Here is a 19,734-nt window from a genome sequence, read left to right as displayed (position 1 = left end):
GTTTTATCATGTTTTTCCAGGTGCCTTTTAAAGTCACGACATACTAATGGATCTTGAACAGTAATTTGCTTTTGCATGGCAAGAAGTGTTCATAGGAAGAGATAGAAATTTGTCCTTACTATATGTTGTGTTACAATTTGGCTTCACTTAACCCATCTAGAAAACCCAAAAATGGATAAATAACCGTTAAAATCTAACATTTAGTTAAATTTCAACCCCTCACTCATAAAAAAATAATGTGCAAGGAAGAATCATGCATGACCCTATAGCTCACCCTCTCATCCTAAGACATTTTTACTCTCCAAAAATTGTTCTTGTGTTTGCATGATTTACCCTCTCATTTAAGTTTAGCTCAAAAAATGACATCAACAAGGGCCAAGTTTTAATTCGTCCCATAAACCAGCTTCTTTGATTGGTTATATATTTACATGTTATGCATGTCCAAAACAAACATTGGACTTGAATAAAAAAAAAAAAACAAACAAACATTGGATTTGACCAAAGAAAAAGAAAACAAACAATGGATTTGACCCAAAAAAAACAAACACTGGACAAGCAAAAGCAAAAACAAGTCTTGAGCTATATATAGCATATTAATTTGGGGGCGACGCGACAGAAGCTTTAGTATGAGAGTGTCCTCCGCATAAATCTATGACTTATTCGATGACCACAAACTTTCATACATGTAAGAATTGAAAGTACAAAGCAAACCTACAAATTAACGAACGATCCATTACAAAAAATATGGTCAAGACGCACAAAAAGTTATTTGTGCCTATAAGATTTAAGATGTGCCCATAGAACAATAGCAATAGTGTATTAACTAAAAGGAAAAATTTTAAATAAGTTCAATTTAATAGGTCTACTTTTGAAATGAGTCCAATTTTTAATGACTTTTGACTTTTGACTTTTGAATTTTGAAATAAATTTAATTTTTAATTACTTTGGACTCATATCAAAAGATCCCCTAACTAAAATTGCATGTGTGTCCTCTATGGACATGTCCTTTGCTGAAAGAGCACAATCGGATGTTTCGTGCTCAAGGAGGCAGCACAAATAGTGATCCATTTGTGCCTCATGTCTGACAGCTTTGTCACGTAGCCATTTCCAGCCATATTAGCACTTAGAGCAGTTCCATTGTAGTAAGGCCTCCTTAACATAAATAGGTGTAATGTTTTTATCGTTCTCTCTCTCTCCCCTCAAGTCACAAGATCTAAAAAGGTAAGTTGTCATTATCTTTTCCCAGATAACAAAATAATTAGCTTTGAATGCTTCCAAACTTATTTTATAAAACCAAGTCCAAAAATGTAGAATGACAGCTAGAAAATGTTTGTTGTGTAACAATAAATATATTTGTAACTTGCACACCAAAAACCTGCTGGATTGCAAGCAATATACAGACTATGTTTTGCCATTCTTGATAGCCCACCTGTTGGAAACTCTAGTTGTCCCACATCGGCCAGGAGGGAAGAGAGAAAACACTTTAAATAGAATTACCCTACTCTAACTAACATCGAGATCTTTTGTGATAAAATCTCACACCTAAGGATTGTGCAGGTGGTTAAGTGGAGACAGTATCGGTGTTGTTGGAGTGGGTTATCAGCCTGTCGACCTAAAAAATTCCACATCGTATCAGAACCAAGGCACAGGCCCATACCGCCATGTGTTTGGGTGGGTCCCCGTTTGGCCCCACACCATGGGTGAGCCCCTACTAGCTCCACATGGTAGCCGATGTGGATTTCAAGTGTTGGAACCTCTAGTTGTCCCACATCTTCCAAGAGGGAAGAGAGAAAATACTTTAAATAGAATTATCCTACTCTAACTAACATCGATACCTTTTATGATAAAACCCACACCTGAGGATTGTGCAAACAAACAAGCCTAACTGTTTCAGAACTCAATATCGTAAAACTACAACTTAAGCATGTTAAGCAGATTCTGTACCAAAATAAACATGTTATGCAGATTTACTACACATAGAAATCCCAATCCATTTCCATCAGTCGCTCGCCTACACATGTCAATTATTATGGTTTAGCTCAATTTTCACTTAAGTACTTGTAACTTAAAAATTGTAATTGCAGGTGGCTTATAGCTCAGTTCTTTAAGAACATCTGCTCATATACTCGAAGTCACGGGTTCGAATCCTCCTCCCTTTAGTTTAGATGAATTTAATATAAGTTATTCTATTATTTGTCAAAAAAAAATTGCAATTTAGTTGTATCCATATAGTTTGGTTAAATTCAAAATAAGTACTCAAACAAAAAAGAAAAATTAGAAGAACATTATGTAAACAATTCATCATCCATCGTTGATGTGCGCAAATTTATTATTGTACGTCTCGCAAACGTAATTTAATCACAGATGTAAACGATTTTTGTCATAATCAATTGTTGGCATAAAAAAAAAACAAACCTCTTTACAAAAATATTTGCGATTAGGATTTTAAAATTCTAGAGTAGGCAATTAGAATTTTAATGGGCCTTAAGTAAGTGTATCAAATCTAGGTGTAGTAGAAAGTTACATTTTGATAGGATATTATTAAATTGTAGATTTTGGTGGATTTTATAATAGAAAATATACATGTTGAACGCTATGAACAATCCACCCTCTCCCAAAGATTTCATTAGATTCTCCTCCCTTCCATACCCTTTCTCTCCATGCAGAGCTCCATAGCCGCGAAAGCTTGCATGCTTCCCTAGAGTTCAAGCTCCATAGAAGCAGGGATGGTGACAGCTTGGGTGTCACACCCTAAGATACTTTCAGGATCGACATGTGGCAGCAGAAAGTAGTGGTATAATAACATATAGAGTGAACTGGGACGCATACATAATATACACCAAATATTTAGTGGAAACGGAATTAAAAGAAGGGTATCAAACCCCACTATCTAGTGCACTGCATACACCAGCTACACCTCTTGAAATCCTCTTCATTAACCACTACTAGTACCGTGTAAGAAAACAATCCTACATGCACCGTAGGGACTGTGCACCAGGCAAAGCAAAAATCCGAATAAGCTACAAGGCTTATTTGAGTGACAGTAAAACGACATATGTGATTAAAAAGTCAATCCAGGTGTAAAATATTTCACAAATCCTTTGTATATAAAAGGTAACCTCACTCACAAATTCTATTTCCTATCTCGTATATTTCACAAATCCTTTGTATAACAAAGCACAACGTTCCACATTCTAGACGTACTCATGGAGTTGGATAGAAAGGGCACACAAGATAGGAAATAGGCTTCCAGATGCACTCTATAGAACCATGTGATGAACGGTTCTAGACACACTCAATGGAACCGAATAGAATGTTTGGATCCTAACGTACTTAATGGCATTCATACATAGAGTATTAGCAGGATGCCAGACGCACTCAATGAATAAAAAAGAAAGGTAAGTCCCTAGAGATTTAAGATCCACACATGAAATCAAAGAGAAGGTATTTCAGGATACTAGTCCTCTACTAGCCTTCTCAGTTCACAAGCCTTTCAAACATGCATATAAATATACATTTCACAAAGTAGATCGATGATTGTGTAACAAAACAATTATAAATCCATGCTACATCCACAAAGTATATAACACAAGAATTTTAATATACAAAATAGTTTATCATATAATATTAAAATCACACACCTTGAGTCCTATGCACTTCCAGAATCAACACAATTGAATCGTCATGCAAAATGATGTGCACGTCACTAAGACGTCACATGTTCGTGATGAGCCGACAATGCTCTGATAGAACCTAATATTGTACATGAAACTCCACTTGAATCTTATCAAGATTGACACGCAAAATAAGGCACAATGCTACTTGTATGTAAACGAGACAAACGTCAACTAAGAAAGACATATCAAGGTGATGAGCCAACTAAGCTCCATCAAGCCTCAAGAATAGCCTATTCCAATTTCACAAAAATCCAACATTCAGATTGTCGTTAATTACTAAAATCGAATGATGGTACAATTAACTCAAAATTTAAATAATTGAACCATCGCATTGAGTTTCAATAAACCGATATTGGATATGGGCTCAAGGCATCGACAATATCTCGCTATCTAAAATCCAGATCATTTGAATTTTTCCCACGCATCGTCTCGTGCGGTGATTTTTTTATGAACGAAAACTCAGTTTTCTGTCCAACTCCAAATCCTATCAAATTTTACATATGGGCACATCTCAACATGGAGAAGAAAAATATACATGTGCTGACCTTAAGAAGTGGCTGGCAAAGCCTCGATGCCCAAAACTTTTGAGGCTTATCGCACCATTGTTGAAGGTCCGATGATTGATATGAAAGATGGGTTTTTCTCACGGGGACGAGGATTACACAACACAAGTGGTGCCCCACCACGTTCTTTGCCGGAAATGACGATTACGTAACATAAGGTTTTAGGGTGTCCAGTGTTTACCAGCTAAATTATGTCATCTGCAGTGGTAATAGGGTGAAGGGGATCAACTGGGATCGATGATATGAATCCAAAGCCAACAGCCTCGTTGTTGTTGGTGGTAGGAATTGAAATTTACGGCTGGGTCTGGTTAGTGACCCGCAGGTTGACTTGTTACCCAATTCCAACCTATTAGATAAAACCTTGGCTAAAGCCTAAAACGTTTCGTTTTTGGAAAGCTAGGTTTTTGTTGTAAAAGTGACTAGATGGCTGGCCACTAATTTGCTTTTCACTATGTTGCTTGTGACTTGCTTCTATAAAAGCAAGTCATATGGAACACAACATAACTAAGAGAGAAGTGAGAGACTCATGGGAGAGATATAAAGGAAGAGAATAAGAGAGAAAAGAGAGAAAGGGGAGATGAGATACTAGAGAGAGTTATCATTGTACTCCTATTATTCCAAACTATAATGAAAGCACTACTGCTGCCCCGAGGACGTACTCCAGTCACACTGACTGTAGAGGAACCTCGTAAATTTTATGTCTTGTTTCATTTATTCCACTGCACCCACCGTCGATTTTACAACACGTTATCAACACGAGAATCTCTCATATTAGTGGAAAGCACAACGCCATAAATCCGGTGAAGTATTACCTACCTCTCACCTTTGTTAGCCAAAATATCACAGAATAAAAGGTATGTCCATTTTCTGTCTTTCCCACTGCGCCTGAAGCGTCCCACCAAATTCCAGTGAGAATTGAAATTTACAACGACCTGAAGTCGTCATGAGATGAGAAAACTCGTACTTGACAACTAGTTTCCAGAGATCCAGAAGAATCTCATCAGACTTAGAAACCCAAATCGCATCGTTTTTTATGGATCTCGAGAACTCCATGAATACTTGGTTGTCTGAGATGATGATGGCAGGACTGACTCCACATAAGCCTCCCTCTCTTGTACCTCCATCAACTCAGCTGTCATCTATGTCCCTATAGGGAAGTTATTGCTTTGCGACGTCATGCTCTCTGGGTCATGCAAGAACAACGTTAATCTCTGGTAGCCTTATAAGATTGAATTGGCTCTGTGTGACCTCCACAACAACCCAGATGGCCCTGGGTTTGAGACTAGTACAGACAGACAAATAAGAAAAAGGAATGAGCGATTATGGAATGGTATTTCAAGCACCGTGTGAAAAAGAATTGGAAAAGTGGAATTTTTGGACAAAGATTTCTAATGATGCATCTGCACCACTCTGAAAAGAAAAAAAAATAAAATAAAATAAGCACAATTTGGATGGGTGCCCCGACAGAAGTGAAGGGAGGAATATAATAAAACAAAAAGGGGAAAAAGCCAAAAGGCTTTGAATGGTGCATGTGATCATTATTAATATTGGGTGTGCGCATGTGTGTGAATAGGATTCTGAGGGAAATAATACACAAAGTACCCACAACATTTTTCCAAAGATTTCTGGAACCACCATTCTGAAAAGAAAAATATATATATTTCTTTGTTATTTATGTGAATGGTGTTGGCTTAAAACACTTTCACAAGTTCTATTTACTTTAAAGCAATTTATTTATCACGGACGGTTTTACCGCCTACTGCTTTAAGTTTTGATTTATGTGAATGGTGTTGGTTTAAAATCCTTTCACAAGTTCTATTTACTTTAAAGCAATTTATTTATCATGGATGGTTTTACCGCCTACTGCTTTAAGTTTTGATTTATGTGAATGGTGTTGGTTTAAAATCCTTTCACAAGTTCTATTTACTTTAAAGCAATTTATTTACCATGGACGGTTTTACCGCATACTGCTTTAAGTTTTGATTTATGTGAATGGTGCTGAATTAAAGCCCTTGTCACAAGCTTTATTTACTTAAATGCAATTTATTTACTATGGCTGGATTTACCACCTATTGCTTTAATTTATTTATTGTACTTAGCTTTTGTTACGATAAGTATATATAGGGCCCATACTTCCTTGATCAGATCAGAACCTGAAGTTTCTTGATCCTCATCATATAAAATGATTGGAAGTTTCATCACGCAAAAAGATCAGGTATGAAGTCCCTTGATTTTGAAGATCAGGACATGAAATTCCTTGATGAGTACCGTAAGTTTGAAGTGCCGCAGTGCCTCAACTTAATTGTAATAAAGGACATAAGAGTCTCATTCTACAGACTATTTAATAAGGACCAGTCTATAGACTATTTAATAAGGACCAGAAGTTCCTTATGTCCATACTCAAAATGGTTTAGCATAAGTATTTATTAAGAGGATGAAATTGATTACCCGTGCTCTACTCATGAAAACGAAATTGCCAGTTTTGACATGGGGACATGTCATTTTACATAATTCACTATTAAGTTTGGTTGAGACCAGTTACCAACCATCGATATTTCTCAATACAACTCGTATTTAGGCATCAGCCAAACATTACACATTTACTAGTTTTGGGTTGTGTTATCTATATGCCTATTGCACTGCCACAACGTACTGAAATAAGGCATCATCGCTGATTGGGCATTGATGTTAATCACCATCTATCATTCAATATTTAGAACCCTTGACTAGGGATATGTTTACCTCATGGTTTGCGGATTGTCATTTTGATAAGACAATTTTCCCGCCGTTAGGGGGGAGAAAATATCATTCCAAAAGAACGATGAGAAAATATCATTCCAGAATAATGATGAGAAAAGACCGTTCCAGAAGAACAAAGAGAATTTGTCTTATGATTCACGAAGCAATCAATGAGAAAATGAAGTAAGAATAATTGAATGATGCAACGAAAGTGATACACTTGCTGCAAATGTGCCTACAAGAATTGATGTCCCTGTTGGACAAAATTATGATGCAGTAAATGATTTATCTGTTGCACGCCTGAAGCGTGGCAGACCCTTAGACTCAAAAGGTTCATTCATTCGAAAGAAGAAGAATATGGCACTACTAAACTATTGTATTCCTGAAGCATAACTGTTGCATGCCAGAAGCATGACAGTCACCGCATGGATACACGTCCCAGAAAGGACGATTCGTGGACATGGGAATATTGATGTCTCATGCATGAAGCATGATAGACATATAGGTTCCAATGACTCAACTCTAGGAAGTGGAGATTAAAACCCAAGCTCTATAACGCTCAAGAAGAGGTTATGATCCGCATTCTCTAAATTACGATTATCCTAGAAGAGATAGTGTAATACCTTTGAAGAGGCAATGGATATCCAAAGAAATAAAAAGCTTTTATGCATGCGTATGCACATGAGAATATGGGATCATAGATTAATGATAACCAATGGTAATTTTGGTTTTTATAAGTAGCTACTAAATTCATCAATGAGCTATGTTGATATTGAGTCCCGTTTTTTTTCGTCAACAAAATTTATTGGCCAAAATGGAGAAAGGCAATTCCATTACAATTTTGTAAGAACATAGAAAAATGGACCTATATACTTGAATATAATACAAATAGCCAAAAGATGTTGAACCAATGAGGTTACATTGGGCATTTGTAATATAGTGAAATACACTTACATGATATGACACAAGGTATTGAAACCTGAACTTATACTCTTGTAAACAAGTTCATATGAATGGAGAATTATATACGAAGGGTTGTGAGTTGCCCACATCATATCTCCATAAGTAAATCTCTCAAGTATACATGGGAGCAAATTGCTCTGTATAAATTCCAAAGGAAAATGTATCATGAAGTGTAGAAAATCCTTGAATGATTCAAATTGCTTAAAGTAAACCTCGGAAGGGTAAAACATAAAATATGTATTCAATACCAATGGATTACATAAATTGCCTTAGTGAGTACTATCATGATGATATTGTTGCAACATACTAAAATCTCTTGCAAGAAGTTGATGCTATTAAATTGAGACTCCTGAAGAGTCAAGAAAGATTATAAATTGTTGAGAGAAATATTGTATCGAGCTGCAGATCGAACAATCTACCAATACGAATCTTATCCATGATGTTTATGATATTAAAGAACCATATGGATTGAAGATTATGAGTTGAATACTCAAATGATGTAGACACTAAGAATGATCATTTATCTTTGTGAGGGTAAAGATAAATTAATGTTTGGTCCAAAAGTACCACATCTTAGTGAAGTATATGCTTTGTTGTATTTGGCACAACTGAATGAAATAAAGCTTATCTATTAATATCGCCAAGAAATTACAGATATGTGCGTACACATGAGTTAAAACAAACAAACAGGATAGAGCCTTCACAAAGGTTGCTCATGTGAAGCCTCAGTACTCGGAAGTATCCTAGAAAGGGGAGGCACTGGAGATTGATTATGTGGCACCCCGGTACTTGGCAAAACACCAGAAGGGGAAGACATCAGTTGCTTTTGAAATCTAGCAACGAACCTCTGGTGATCACTTTGAATCCAACTTTCGGATTCTTGCAACTGGTGGAGCTTTTTCATGCTCGTCGAGTAATTATTTGCAAGCACATGTAACACTCTATTCTCGTGCTTGAGCCCTTTGATCTCTTGTTTAAGACTTGCCACCTCAGCCATCAATGATTCAACTTGGCGAGTTTGAGCAAGTAGGTGTTGGCCTATATTGAATATAGAGCCCGCACACTGAACACTAAGAGCCAAAGAGTCTTGAACGGCCGACTCATCAGACCGTTTTGAAAGGATCCTGTTATCCTTTGGAGTGAGAAGATTCCTAGCTACCATAGTAGCGGTTATATTATTCTTCATCATAGAGTCCCAACCGTAAGAGGACCATTAGAAGATAAGAAGGACGGGCGCCATATATTATCCTGACGCTGCTCGTCTGTATCACTCCTAAGACTCAAATCTAAGCAAATGTTAGATGGGTAAGTCATTTTCAGAAATGATGAAGGAAAAAAAAAGGTCAAGTAAAATTTCAGAAGTGCAGGAAGGAAGAAATTTCTACAAGCAGCAACTTTCTGAGCATACTCTTGAACACAATTTATGTCTCTATAAAAGAAGAGGCAACAGAACCACTCGTTCAAAGATCGAAGAGGCACCGTTCTCCGAATTTCAAAAGCCAGATTTTCCTGAATAAAGTTCGTTGGCATTTTTCAGACGTAATCTCAGCTTTTTTTTATATCGAGTGCAATTTTGTCAAATCACGTGCAACTTTCTCAAAGATCTCTGACAAAGTTGTAAATCTTACTGTTCTAATTACACCACAGTTGCTGACAAGAGTAAAGGCACAGCACCACTACTTGTTATTGAAAAATCTCTATATATGTCGATATCCGTTCTCCATAACAAGGCAGACCTGCAAGAATACCTAACTCTTTCTCATCTCTGAGAATACATCTTCAACAAAGCATCTCGAAATACTCAGTTTTCTTCCTCTCCGATAATACCTCTTCAAAACAAGTCACACCAGAGTAAGAGTATCTCATATCTTCAGGGACGAAAGCAAGAGTATCTCATATCATGCAATCTCTCTGTCCTTTCCTTTGTCCTTGTTCTTACTTGCAAAGACAAAGATAAAGAAAGCAATATGTCGGAACCTCCACTCAAACTCCTGGTAAGGAACTGACTGCCTGGAACCTTTCTTGATTGCTTACCTAGTATTGCTGTCGTGTAGCCATCTTCAACTGTTGTTGAAGCTGGGTCTCCAGTCACCAAGAAGTGATGAACCATCCAAGTGCAAGGGTTGCATTCCACTCCTGCATCAGAAGGCAAATACTGCAGGAGAATATGCCACACATGCATGGGGGAAAACCAGGGAAAATACTACTTAAACAATGGGAGCAAGTAAGGCAAGTGAAAATAATACATTGAAGTATGTGGAGACAAACGCAACAAACACGTGCTGATTCATCCCCGAAAAAACCGAAGATCACTTGCCACGTGAAGCTCCTCATGGTCCAATTTCATTCAAGATCAAACCTCGAAGCCCTTTAAGAAATCACAAGTCCGATTCAAGATCAAGTGTCCACCACCCTTGAATCAAATTCCGCTCTAGATAAAAGGAGTAAATTCAGATCTTTGGGGTAAGTTTAGCAGAAGGCCCTCCAACCCAGTTTAAGAACAGGCTTGTGGAAAGTTAACAACAAGTAAAGCATCTATTTCGGCAACTCTTCTCGCTAAGAGACTGAAGCAGGATGATCAACGATCAGCCTAATGATTTGAAATCCGGGGGAGATATTCATCAGGGGGAGCATTCAAAACAGATCAAGATTTTAACGAGTCAATTGAAGACTTGTGGTTATCCAATGGGGAGTGTTGTAAAGGTGACTAGATGGCTGGCCACTAATTTGCTTTTCACTATGTTGCTTGTGACTTGCTTCTATAAAAGCAAGTCTTATGGAACACAACAAAACTAAGAGAGAAGTGAGAGACTCACAGGAGAGATAGGAAGGAAGAGAGGAAGAGAGAAAAGAGAGAAAGAGGAGAGGAGATAATAGAGAGAGTTATCTTTGTACTCCTATTATTCCAAATTATAATGAAAACACTACTGCTGCCCCGAGGACGTACTCCAGTCACACTGACTGTAGAGGAACCTCGTAAATTTTGTGTCTTATTTCATTTAATCCACTGCAACTATCGTCGATTTTACAACAGTTTTATGATTTTTGAAGTAAACTTTCTATTTATATTAAATCTTGGTCAAAAAGACCAAAATGCCTTGCAACTTAAAAACACTTCTAAATTCTTTGTTCTTACTTCGAATAAACGTCGTTTCTGCCTACGTGCTCATGAAATCAAGTTGTATTATTTATTATAAACCACCTCCAAACACCCACTTTAAATTTAAAATGACTAAAATGCCTTTGAAATTGTTTTCACAAAACTGTAAAATAGATAATAATTTTTAAGACGGGTTTGTCCTTAAAATATAAGATTTTTTTTTTTGTCAAACTATAAATTTTGTTAGATTAGTCGCCAACGAAATTTGAACCCTCACCTTCATGTAAGAACTCAACACATTTCCACTATTGCAGTAAAGGGTCACTTGCATAAGAAATTTATTTGAATGCATAACAAAAAAGTCTATGGAAATACATCAAAATTCACCAAAAAAAAAAAAAAAAAAAACCTCCATCGTCAAAAGTCCATTTAAATTATATAAATCCTATCAAATTTACCACTAAAAAATTCTTTTGAAATCTTCCTAAATTCTAATTCGATTACACATCTTTGCCTTAATATGTTTCTTGTTATTTTCGCCAACACGAAAACAAAACAAAGCAAACACAATATCCATCCTTCCAATCAAATTTCAAAACCGAACAAGCAATGACATTATCCAACTACCATTCAACTCCAACACTCCACCCTCGCCACGTGCCTCCTTCCGATTCGCCCGCACATTACCCACTCCCGTAAGCAAACGCCCCCAAAAGTATCTCCTACACCGCACTCCTACAATTGATCAATTGCCGCACATCAAAACCGTCGATTTAACCGCAATGAACTTTTTAAAGGCTGTGATATATTTGAACCTAAACCCAAAAGTACAGGATTAAACCCCTCCGAGGTCTTCGTCGACTTTATAATGCACACCAAACTCTTGAGGCTCAGAGCTACCAATCAGCCTCTGCTGTTCAACAATGGAACGCATTCTCTCTCTCCTCGTCACCTTCTCTCTCCTGATCGTCTCGCGTGCGCAATCGGACGGTGCAGATCCTCTGATCAGGCAAGTGGTGGACGGCGGCGATGAGTCCCACCACCACCACCACGACGCTCTCGGAGCGGAGCACCACTTCTCACTCTTCAAGCACAAATACGGCAAATCGTACGCCAGCAAGGAGGAGCACGACTACAGGTTCGACGTGTTCAAGGCCAACCTCCGCCGCGCCGCGCGCCACCAGCGACTCGACCCGTCGGCTCAGCACGGCGTGACTCGGTTCTCCGATATGACACCCGCCGAGTTCCGGAAAAGTCAACTCGGTCTCAGAGGGTTGAAGCTGCCCACCGACGCAACCGAGGCTCCGATTCTCCCGACAGAGAATCTGCCTGAGGATTTTGATTGGAGAGAGCATGGAGCTGTCACCGCCGTGAAAAATCAGGTATTTTATTGATTTAATTTCCAAAAATAGTAATTTTTTGGTAATTTAATTATAAGGTATTTGTTTAATGATTGGGAAATTTAGGGGTTTTTTTTTTGGAAATTAGGGTTCGTGCGGATCCTGCTGGAGTTTCAGTACTACAGGAGCGTTGGAAGGTGCACACTTTCTAGCAACTGGAGAGCTTGTGAGCCTCAGCGAGCAGCAGCTTGTCGATTGCGATCATGAGGTTTGACCTTTTCTTGCTCTTTTCTGGTTTTGTTGATTTGTATATATTTTGGGGATTTGGATTGGTTGAATTGTTTAATTTGATTGGCAGTTGTCTCAGAATGTTTGTTACAATTGTTTTGTTCAAATGATGTGTGTATGTGGTGATGCCCACATGTAATCTGGACGAGGATAAATAGTTATCTTCCTCAATTTCTACTTTGTCTTTGTCTGTGTTTGTCTGTCAGTGCTGAAAGACACAAACTTGAACTTTTTGCTTGCATTTATAACATTACCCTCTGTGTTTACATGTTCCTAATTCTCCAGACATGTCAAAAGGAAAATGGAAATGGTCGGAACTTGTAAGGAATTAGTGAAAATCGTGGACATAGTTTATAAGTTGCAGGAGAAATGGTCTGTGTGTTGTGATTGTTATCTCTGCTGTTTTGTATAAGGTGTGGTTACGGATGTTAATTAGTAAATCAGAATTGATGCCGGGTTCTGGTTATATAAAAGGTTAAGTGATTGTTATTTGCTTGTTGTGTAGAAAGATTTGGAACAGAATTGGTTCTTGTTTTTAATGAGCGCCGATGACATGTTTGCGCTGCCACTCATGAAGCGCCATTTTCATTCTAAGTGTGTTGCAATTCAGTTGTTAATCTTTGACAATACATTAGCAATGCATGTCGAATGGTGTTATCAAGTTCTTTTTTAGCAATAGAACTGCTCGACTTTTGCAGTCATTCTATGATGACTCCTACAAAATGATGTTTCCCTTGATTTGCTGTTTCTTACGCGTTCTTTCTGAACATTGTGCAGTGTGATCCAGAGGAGGCAGGTTCATGTGACTCCGGGTGCAACGGTGGACTCATGAACAGTGCCTTTGAGTACACACTCAAAGCTGGTGGACTAATGAAGGAAGAGGATTATCCATACACTGGTACTGATCGTGGAACCTGCAAATTTGACAAGAGCAAAATTGCTGCATCAGTTTCCAATTTCAGCGTCATCTCCCTTGATGAAGACCAAATTGCTGCAAACCTTGTCAAAAATGGCCCTCTTGCTGGTAATTACCTTTAAAAATATGTGATTTTGATTCTTCCTTTGTTTCTGTTAAAAAAATTATTTGTTATTTGTATCTCCCTTGAGAGCGTTGCTTCTTCTCAAATGTGGTATAAGCTCTAATAGGATTGGCTGGTGCTAACAATTTTACATTGCTCGAATGCAGTGGCTATTAATGCGGTGTTCATGCAAACATATGTTGGTGGAGTGTCATGCCCCTACATATGCTCAAAGCGGTTGGATCACGGAGTGTTACTCGTAGGTTATGGTGCAGCTGGGTATTCTCCCATCAGATTGAAGGAGAAGCCATACTGGATTATCAAGAACTCATGGGGAGAGAACTGGGGAGAGAGTGGATTCTACAAAATCTGCAGGGGCCGAAACATCTGTGGCGTGGACTCCATGGTCTCGACTGTTGCTGCAGCTTCGGTTAAGACCAACTCAGAGTAGTAGGGTTCAACCCTAACTTACAATAGCAGTTCTGTTTAATGTATATACAGTTGTGGTGATATTTATCTGGCAAACTCCAATTGTTTGCTGTCTTCTGTCGGGCTTACTAAACAAATGACCAAACAAACATAACACCCCATGTATCTTATAATTCTCGGTGTTTGCCCGAACAGCTTAAATGTCCATTTTTATGTCTTGTTAATGCGAGTTCTTCGAAATATTATATAGATAATGGATTATGGTTATTGCTTTAGCAACAACATAAGTCGTCCCATATCAAGTCTGAAACTTTTGTTCTTGTCAGAATTGCTGAAACTCTATAGAATGTATAAAATAAAACCGTGGGTTCTTAACATCAATTAAATTAATACTTTAATTTCCTAATGTAAATAAAAATGCTAGTGAAAACAAAAGCATCACTAGAAACAAAAAAAAAAAAAAAAAGGGGGGGGGATCCTTTTAAATCATTATTGTCGAATGAATAGAAAAATCTCCTGAATTATATGTTAAACGCTCAAAATTGTAAGGTTAACAAACTAAACAAATAACCCATGAAGGGCTTGAGACCAAAGCTATGAAATAAATGATACACAATATATGTGGTTCACCTCCCAAAATTGGACTACATCCACTTTAGTCTGTATATAAATATTTGTGTTATGACCGAGTCAACTTAGGAGTCCTCCCCAGATGGAATGGTCCAACCCCCGTTCTTTACATAAGAGCAAGTCCATCGGGAGTGGATTGCCCGGCACCCAGCACCCAAAGCAGGCTGGCCCCCAACCAAATCACTCCACCCCAGCCTAATAGGCTGACACCCAGCCCAAGCCAGGCAAGAGACCAACCCAGAATCGACATTCCCAACAGCGGGGCCATTTGACGTGAGCAATCCCGTGCTCGGCAGACGCAACATTGTTGGATGTGGGGGCGTTCACCACTAAGCACTCGAACTCAGTTGCCACAACAACACCGGAGATTGAAAATTTGCGAACCCTTTTCAACAAAGTTGTCGCTAAGCAACACCAGCTTGAAGGAAGTGAAGTGGTAGGGAGTGTTCATGAACAAGTCGTTGCTTTTGGTGGGGTGGGCATAGTGAGAGCTGGCCACCCGGCCAGTGTGCATGTAGTTGAAGATGAAGTACCTGAATTGGGAGATAGCGAACAACGCCGTGTCTCTGGAGGGCTTGGATCTGAGCGCCGCGGCCATTGGGGGCGTGAGGAATTTTTTGGGAAAATGAAGGAAAACGAAGGAAACGAGGGAAAATTAGGATCAAAACATGGATTTTTGGGTGAAAAAATGAAAACTTGGAGAGGGGTTTGGGAAATTTGGGGTTGAATTCAACTGGGTTTATCTAAGATTTTGGGAAGTGTGTGTATGGTGGTGGAATTTTGATGGTAGAGTTGGAAATCCGGTGATGAACATTAAAAATAATTTTTTTTATTATTTTATAATAAAAAATAATAATATTTAATAAAATTGAATAGGCTATATTTTGTTAGGGGTGGAGATGCATTTGGCCTATTACTGTTCATTGAAGTCTATTACTGTTCACTGATTGGATTAAATAGGCTGGGTGCTAGCGTATTTTTTTAGGGGTGACTTACTCTAAGGGCCTCTTTGTATAGGCAAACCCCACCTTCCTAATGGTTGGTCTCAAATAGAAGTGACATGGCATCCTCCCATCCAGTTAATTTATATCTAGACTAACAAATATTTAATCTAATAAATATCTAGTCTTGATCAACGTGCCTTCATGTAGTGGTCGTCCGTAAAGGACTCGAGGAACTGGTTATCCATGGAGCACTCTGCATGCCTAGCACCTTTACCTAGCATTTTTGCCTAGCACGTCTGATTAGCACCATGGTTGCGGTCTCCGCCTAGCACCATCCTAGCACAACATGCTTAACACTCAGCATAGCACAATATGCCTATCACTAAGCCTACCACAACATGCCTAACACTTAGCCTTGACCTACTCTTCTCTCTTTGGGCGTTACATGGGCCTCCTCTTGGGTCTGCATTGTTTCTAGGGGCGAAAAGGATCCTGCATTAACATTATATGGTCAAGACAAGCCATGAACCAGAATAGAAGAGCTTGCCCCATCTATGAGTAAATACTTCATAATATCCTCATTAGACCTTACATCTTTCTTGGTATATCCATATTATAGGTAGGAGCATAAATTGAAACTTCCTTGCGCTAGGGAGGAACTATTAGGTTTTCTGACTTGTCCCCACCCTTCAACCACCCACCACCAGTAGAAGGGATTGTGAATGATTTATTTTTACCAATCCTTTTTACCTTGGTTCTGTAGGAATAAGTCAGAAAGATTAAGAAATAAACCATCTGAGTTCATTCATTCTCAATAGCCATGAGATGATCATCTTAAGGTGTTTTCAGATGAGTCCATTTTCTTAAATACTACAATAGGATAAATGAATCAATTAAAAGAGATAGAGATCTTCTAATTCCAGTTAGAAATTCGTTAGGCCCTTTTGGAACATGCTCTCAAATTGAGCATATGCTGATTTAGTCTGTTTATCCAATTTTATCCGCTACATCAAAAGGTTCCATCTCCCATGTTTTAGATTTTTGGAAGTGTACATTTCCAGATACAACTTGGATAGGAACTTTTGAATCAGACGTAATATTTTGAAACTTTTCGGCTTAAAATTGGTTCAATATATATTATGGGTGCAACTTGGGTTGGGCCAATCCGAACCCGTCAATGTCCAACCTGACTTTAAACCCGAACGAGTGGGTTTTTTTTAGTTATAACCCGTCCAAACCCAGCCCAATTTCAATCCGTTCATTGATTGGGTTGAGTTGGATTAATCATTTGCCTGTCCATTCCGAACCCAACCAAACCCGACTAACCAAACTCAATCTAACCAGATTGTAACCCATATCAATTAATGCTCCTACTACACCCAAATGAGCCAAGTCCAAAAACCAACGCCCTTTCTAATATTTTTTTTAATAAATTATCCTTTTATAATTACTTAAGCTTTTAGGGAATAAGAGATTTTGATTAGTCAACTCATATTCGTAGTTTCTAAACCCTAAAGCTTTTATAGTAGATTGATTTATGAAATTAAAGTTGGCTAGCTTTGAAGCTATTTGGCTTAATTTTTTTAGGAATTATTGGAAACTAAGTTGTCACAAGATTAAACATGAAAAAGTTGGGCAACACGAACCCAACCCAAGTAAACTCTAACCCAATTAAACCCAAGCCCAAATGAACCTGAATGAAACCCAACCCGAACCCAAGCCCGAATTGTAAAAGTTGGGTTAGGATTGTATTGAACTTCCAACCTGCCCAACCTGCCTTAGTTGCACCCCTAATAGATATGGTGTCCATGGATATGGAGGTATACAACTCCTATAATTAATCTGATTTCGAAGGTTCTGAATTCAGAATGAAGTTACGAAATTTCAATATTTCATTTGTGAAATTGGAATTGATATTCATTTCTGAAACCTTTTAGATTGAAATGAAAACATGTGTTTTCGATCTAATCCAGTCGAAAATCGGGCCTATACATAGTGCTTGAGTAGAAGTAGTCAAGCACTCAAATCTCATACGGTCATTTGTTGTGATCTAAATTTGTTATTTGTACAAGGAAATAAACATTTTAAAGTGCTTTTCCATTAAAACTAACTTTCAAAGTCTGCAAGTGTGTGTCGCTAAGTTGATTAGAGCGGTGTGCTTCTTTTTAGAACCAAGTTCGAATAAATTTCTTCTTAATTTGTATACATTTAGTATAAATATATCATATCGTTAATTTGGAAAAGAAAAAAAAAAGGTTTATCATTAATGAAATTCATTTTTCTTCTTTTATCAAAAACATAAATGAGGAAATTAGAATTCACTACACCTTTTTTTTTTATACTATACATCTTTCCATTTTTAAAATTTGATTAGATACTTTGATCAATTGTCACCTCAGCTTTTTTTATTTATTTAATATATATTCAATTAAACAAACTAGCAACTAATTGCCTACAATTTAGAATTTTTAATTCGTGTCATTCTCTGTTAGTATTAATTAATTTAACTAATCCCTCATTTTCAACAAAACAAAATAAAATGAAGAGATAATTAAATACGTTTATTTTTGTTATGGGGTTAGAATTAGTCTTATTAAGGTTCTCATTTTGAGAACCTGTAAGGCCTAAATGTAGTCAAATATTTTAAACCTATGGACCTAAACTAATGTAATATTGTGACTAATATACATTTGGGCCTCATAGGTCCTCAAAATGAAGACCTTAGGAGAGCATATTTCAGTCTCACTAATACTTTTCCACGAAAACTTCTTTAATTTTTTTTAATAAATTTTAGGTATAAATACAAAAAAAACGTATGATTAAAGTTATGGTACATTTGAAAATAAACGTATTAAATTTTGATATGGTTAAATACTAAATGTACCAAGGAATAAAATATACTATAAAACCAAATGTACTCATATTATAGTAATCAAATGTACCAATTCATTGCAATTGCATGCGTGAACTAGCAATTTTTTTTTTCATTTTCCTATTTTTTTTATAAAATATGAGTCCATATTCCAATACGGCTTTTTATATTAGCACCCCACAAAATATTGAATGCACCTCACATTAAAATTTAATATTAAATATCTTATTTATCTTACTATGCAATAGAAATTTTGACCTTATAAGGTTTAAAAAATAAAATAAAAAATCTATATACACCCCAAATCACTTTTAACATATTATTTATCTTCATCAACTATCAAAACACCTCCGACCCTCCATTGTTGAACAAAACTCTAACCAATGAAACTACAAACATATTGATTGAGAAAAATTATTTTTAACGAATGAAACAAAATCGATGTTTCGGAATGACGACATCAATAATTATTCAATCTTGCTTTTGATGCGTTATTCAAGCTTCTATGTTTGTATTCATCTTTTAGGGATCACAGAGATTGCATGAAGAATTAAACACCTAAAATTACCACAAAATATTAAAAACAGACGACATAGGTTTTAATGGTGAAATTGAAAACAACCCACATATGCTTTTAAATCCCAAGTGATATCTTTTGTCAAAATTTTAGTCGGCATTATTTGTCCAAATTAAAAGCTTTATAAGATTTGAGAAATGTGGGGTGTATATAAAATACGGGGTGCATATAGAAAATGTAAGGTGTATACTAAGAATGTGGGGTGTATGGGTATTATAGGAAAGTAAGTGGGGTGTATTAAGATAATTTTTAATTAAAAAAACAAATATAAGGTGTATTAAGTATGTGAGGTTTATTCAACAATTTATGAGATGTTAATATAATAAGCCTTCCAATAATATGAAAAAGATATCCTACTTGTTGTTACACATACATCCCAATAGCTTTGGACATGCCAAAATTCGGATAAATCAACATACCACTAACTTGGTACCACTAGCTTGGTATTTACTAAATCAACGTGCCAAAATTAGGATAAATCAACTTACCAAAATACTAATACGTACCAAAACTAGGATAAATCAACTTACCAAAATATTAATACGTACCCAAATAGGATACATAACATACCAATAATGTACCAAATTATTGGT

At 37.1% G+C, this 19,734-nt stretch overlaps 1 protein-coding gene and 1 long non-coding RNA gene across 2 annotated transcripts in view; one reads left to right on the top strand and one right to left on the bottom strand.

Moving 5' to 3' along the window:
* LOC126624741 (uncharacterized) overlaps positions 1–19,734 on the bottom strand; it is a 48,983-nt gene that overhangs the window by 4,004 nt on the left and 25,245 nt on the right. The window lies entirely within an intron of this gene.
* LOC126624740 (cysteine protease RD19A-like) lies at positions 11,921–14,405 on the top strand. Its single transcript, XM_050293845.1, has 4 exons — positions 11,921–12,424; positions 12,531–12,650; positions 13,448–13,694; positions 13,857–14,405. The coding sequence occupies exons 1-4, from the start codon at positions 11,966–11,968 to the stop codon at positions 14,138–14,140; spliced, it is 1,110 nt and encodes a 369-aa protein (XP_050149802.1). The 5' UTR covers positions 11,921–11,965; the 3' UTR covers positions 14,141–14,405.

This window comes from Malus sylvestris, chromosome 5 (genome assembly GCF_916048215.2).
Source record: "Malus sylvestris chromosome 5, drMalSylv7.2, whole genome shotgun sequence".
Classification (NCBI taxonomy): domain Eukaryota; kingdom Viridiplantae; phylum Streptophyta; class Magnoliopsida; order Rosales; family Rosaceae; genus Malus; species Malus sylvestris.
The sequence above is the reverse complement of the archived record's forward strand: the minus strand, read 5'-3'. Positions and strand labels throughout refer to the sequence as shown.

Excerpts from the sequence above, each read along its gene's own strand:
- LOC126624740 (XM_050293845.1), top strand. The coding sequence starts at position 11,966 with ATGGAACGCATTCTCTCTCTCCTCGTCACCTTCTCTCTCCTGATCGTC. Across the intron at positions 12,651-13,447 it reads TTGTCGATTGCGATCATGAG|TGTGATCCAGAGGAGGCAGG; the intron begins GTTTGACCTTTT and ends AACATTGTGCAG. Across the intron at positions 13,695-13,856 it reads CAAAAATGGCCCTCTTGCTG|TGGCTATTAATGCGGTGTTC; the intron begins GTAATTACCTTT and ends GCTCGAATGCAG.